Genomic DNA, 4586 nt, shown 5'->3' with positions numbered 1-4586 from the left:
AAGGGAGGGGCAGAGGGAGAGGGAGAAGCAGACCCCCTGCTTGTGAAGCGCAGAGCCCTTCAATGTGGGGCTCAAGTCAGAGGCTTAACTGGCTGCACCTCCCAGGAAGCCCAACACAGCCCAATTTTTTTTTTAAGATTTTATTTATTTATTTGTCAGACAGAGATCACAAGTAGGCAGAGAGGCAGGCAGAGAGAGTGGAGGTAAGCAGGCTCCCTGCTCAGCAGAGAGCCTGATGCGGGGCTCAATCCAGGACCTGAGCCAAAGGCAGAGGCAAGGCTTAACCCACTGAGCCACCCAGGCACCCTACACAGCCCAATTTAAAACAAACAAACAAACAAACAAAACAAAACAAAACAAAACAAAAAACAAAGGACTGCTAGAGAGATTTCACCAAAAGAAACACATGAATGCCTAATAAGCACAAGAATAGATACTTGTGTGCAAAGGAGTTCACCCAGCAGGCCTGGAACTGTCATCCTTAGAAAGTCTCTATTACCAGGACTATCACTGATTGGCTAAGAACTTGGAATTCAGGAGCATTCCCACCGATCTCTGAAATAATCACTGTGTATAAACAATGTGGTTTATGCGGAACACCTGCTCTTCTAGGAACATGGAATTTTGGTCATCTGAGGTCGGTGATACTTACAGGGTGAGCCCCCAGTAAAAACCCTGGGCCCTGACTTCCTAATGAGATTTGCTGATAGACAGTATTTCACATCAGTTGTCCCTACTCATGGAGGAATTAAGTACATCTTGTGTGACTTCTCTGAGAGAGAACTTTTGGAAACTTACACTGTTTCCTCCACATTGCAGCCCTTGCTTCTTTTCCCTTTGCTGACTTTGCTAGGAGTCCTTTCACTGTAATAAATCATAGCCGTATGACCTCAAGCCCAGTTCTGTGAGTCCTCCTAGCAAATGATGAACCTGGAGGTGGCCATCAAGAGCCCAAACACAAAGGGCGACTGGGTGTTTAAGCATCTGCCTTTGGCTCAGGTCGTGATCTTGGGGTCCTGGGATCAGCCCTGAATACGGCTCCCTGCTGGGGGGAGGGGCGTCCTGCTTCTTCCCACCCCCCACCTCCCCCACTTGTGCATGCTGTCTCTCTAGCAAATACATACAATCTTTAAAAAAACAAAAAAACCACCCCGGGGCACGTGGGTGCATCAGTCGATAAGCGTCTGCCTTCTGCTCAGGTTATGATGGTCCTGGGACTGATTTCCTGCACAGGGCTCCCTGCTCAGCAGGAAGTCTGCTTCTCTCTCTACCTCTGCCTCCCCCCTCTGCTCATTCTCTCTCTCAAATAAATAAAATCTTTAAAAAAATAAAAATAAAAATTGGGGTGACTGGGTGGCTTAAGTGGGTTGAGCCACTGCCTTCCGCTCAGGTCATGATCTCAGGGTCCTGGAATTGAGCCGCAACAGACTCTCTGCTCAGCCGGAAGCCTGCTTCTCACCACCCCCCTCCCTCCCACCCCACCCCCCGCCTGCCTCTCTGCCTGCTTGTGATCTCTGTCAAATAAAATCTGTTTTAAAAATTAAATAAATAAAAATCTTAAAAAAGAAATCATAGTTTATATATGTGGTAGACTATTATGCAGCCTTTTTAAAGGAGATCCTGTCACGTCCAACAACATGAATGAACCTGGATGACATTATGCTGAGTGAAATTAGCTAAAGGAAGAGAAAAGCTTGCAGGATCTCAATTATGAAGAATCTTAAGTCAAATACATAGTAGCAGAGAGTAGAATGGTGGTTCCCAGGCAGAAGGCGGTGGAAGAAATGGGGAGATATTGGCCGAAGGGTACAAAGCTGCAGTTAGGTAGGATGAGCAAGTTGTAGGGAGCTAACCTACCGCATGACTATAGTCAACACTGTATTAAACACGGAAAATTTGCTGAGAGCGGATTTCACGCGCTCTCACCAGAGAAGCGACTGTGAGTTTTGTTGGTCTGACTACGGTATCATTTCAAGATCACGTTGTACGCATTACATATGTGCAATTTGTATTTTAAAAACAGACAAACTGCGTTGCATCATTTGATTGGTGTGTGACTTGGTAAAAATGACTTAGCCCCTCCACGCTTGGATGTCCTCACTGGAAAACAGGGGTGGTTATTCACAGAGTTATTTATTCACAGGGTTATCGTGAGGACCGAGCTACCAGCTTCCCTACCGTCGTTTCCCGGAGCTTTGGGATTCTCATTACATTCAGGTTACCGCCAAAGCAGCTGTGAGAAAGCAACTCGCTTCCAAGTGGAAAAATCACTAAGTGGGAGTCAGTACATCTCAATCACCTAACTTTCCCGGGCCTCCCCCTTCCTCATCTGCAGTGCTCATTTACCGTGCCCTCGTACGCAGCAAACCAGGGACTCTGAGGAGGCCTCGCTGGGCTGAGGCCCTTCACCTGCGCGCCGCCCTGACTGAAACCGAGCGAGCACTCCGCGCTCTGAAAGCGAGCTGTGTGGTGCTGGGCGGGGGGGAATGTGGCCACGAGATGGCAGCATTCTCCCAAACGAGCGCACACGTACAGCTTGCAACTGTAAACCCAGTTTAAAGAGGAAAAGCGACACCACAGCGCTGGGTTCCCTTTGCATTTTACCCTTCGGGTGGCCCCTGCTCGGGTTCATTGAAAGAGCAGGTTTCTCACAGATCCCTGGGCCCTGAGCGCCGAGCGCGGACGCTCTCGCGAGATCGCCGCCGGAAGTGGGTGGCCGCCGGGACGCCGCGGCTCGGTTCTCCGGAAGGTGAGCTCTTCTCCGAAGCTCTGCAGCCGCCTCGCCCAGGGCGCTCGTCTCCGAGGGAGAGTTCGCCCCGCCGCGGCTTTTCCAGCCCAGATCTCTCGCTCTCGGTTGCCCCGACCGCACAGCGCCGCGGCCCGGCCTGCGGAGAGCCCGCCAGCCCCGACCCCGCCCTCCCTCCGCGCTGCAGTTAGGCCGCGCCCTGAGGCCCAGTCAGCGGCGGCTCCGGCAGGTGATGCCAAATACAGCCATGAAGAAGAAGGTGCTGTTGATGGGGAAGAGCGGGTCGGGCAAGACCAGCATGCGGTCGATTATTTTTGCAAATTATATCGCCCGCGACACCCGGCGCCTGGGTGCCACCATTGATGTGGAGCACTCCCACGTCCGATTCCTGGGCAACCTAGTGCTTAACCTGTGGGACTGTGGCGGTCAGGACACCTTCATGGAGAATTACTTCACCAGCCAGCGAGACAACATCTTCCGTAACGTCGAGGTTTTGATTTACGTGTTTGACGTGGAGAGCCGCGAACTGGAAAAGGACATGCATTACTACCAGTCGTGTCTGGAGGCCATCCTCCAGAACTCTCCGGATGCCAAAATCTTCTGCCTGGTGCACAAAATGGATCTGGTTCAGGAGGATCAGCGTGACCTGATTTTTAAAGAGCGAGAGGAAGACCTGAGGCGTTTGTCTCGCCCTCTGGAATGCGCTTGTTTTCGAACCTCCATCTGGGACGAAACGCTCTACAAAGCCTGGTCCAGTATTGTCTATCAGCTGATTCCCAATGTGCAGCAGCTGGAGATGAACCTAAGGAATTTTGCCCAAATTATCGAGGCCGACGAAGTCCTGCTGTTCGAGAGAGCAACGTTCTTGGTCATTTCCCATTACCAGTGCAAAGAGCAGCGCGACGTCCACCGGTTCGAGAAGATCAGCAACATCATTAAACAGTTCAAGCTGAGCTGCAGTAAATTAGCCGCCTCTTTCCAGAGCATGGAGGTTCGGAATTCTAACTTCGCTGCTTTCATCGACATCTTCACGTCAAACACGTACGTGATGGTGGTTATGTCGGATCCGTCGATCCCTTCTGCAGCTACTCTGATCAACATTCGCAATGCCAGGAAACACTTTGAGAAGCTGGAGAGAGTGGATGGTCCCAAGCACAGCCTTCTGATGCGTTGAATATTGCCAAATGCCCTTTCTGAAAATGCTGAATTGCCTTCCCCCCCCCCGCATCTTTTCTTTTTAATATTCATAATGTCCTGTGCTTAAAAGTGGGCTTTGAAATGTGTGCTGCTTAACTACTTTTCATCTCCCCTACTCCTTCGTCTTTGAACCTTGAACGCTATTTACTCCGCTATCCAGTAGAGCTTCGAGATGGCCTTTCTGAAAAGTTGGTATGGTGCAACACTAAAGTAGGTGGTGTGTGTGTGTATGTGTGCGCGCGTGTATGTGTGTGTTCTGATTACCTGGTTATAATAGATATACACATTAAAGCCTTTACAGTATCTTCCTGTATTCCTTACAAGACTGCAAAGATGGAATGTTACTATTTTATCAGCAAGGTATTAAAATGCATTTATAAATCCTTCTTGGCTTCAATCATGAATAAACATTTGCTGTTAGCAATTTAAAATATGGTCTTATTTGAAATAATTAGAAGGTGGTTAGTATGTAAACCCAAAGAGTCTGATAGCCCAAAAGTAATGCTTAACTGGTAAATTTTAATTTAGTCCCTAAATTAAAGTTGGTAATGTGATAATGTGAATGTGTGATAATGTGAAAGAGAATTTTATCTTTGCAAGTACTTTTACATTATGGAAAATGTCCTTAAATTTATTTAGTTCC

General features: G+C 48.8%; 1 protein-coding gene across 1 annotated transcript; it reads left to right on the top strand.

Annotated features, from left to right (window-relative positions):
• Window positions 1-2744: 2744 nt before the first annotated feature.
• On the top strand, window positions 2745-4374 carry RRAGA (Ras related GTP binding A). The gene has a single exon (XM_044265607.1). It carries the CDS (start codon window positions 2979-2981, stop codon window positions 3918-3920), a length of 942 nt encoding a protein of 313 aa, XP_044121542.1. The 5' UTR covers window positions 2745-2978; the 3' UTR covers window positions 3921-4374.
• The last annotated feature ends 212 nt before the right edge of the window (window positions 4375-4586 follow it).

This window comes from Neovison vison, chromosome 9 (genome assembly GCF_020171115.1).
Source record: "Neovison vison isolate M4711 chromosome 9, ASM_NN_V1, whole genome shotgun sequence".
NCBI classification, from domain to species: Eukaryota; Metazoa; Chordata; class Mammalia; order Carnivora; family Mustelidae; genus Neogale; species Neogale vison.
Note: the sequence above shows the minus strand (reverse complement) of the source record. Positions and strands in the feature narration are given on the sequence as shown.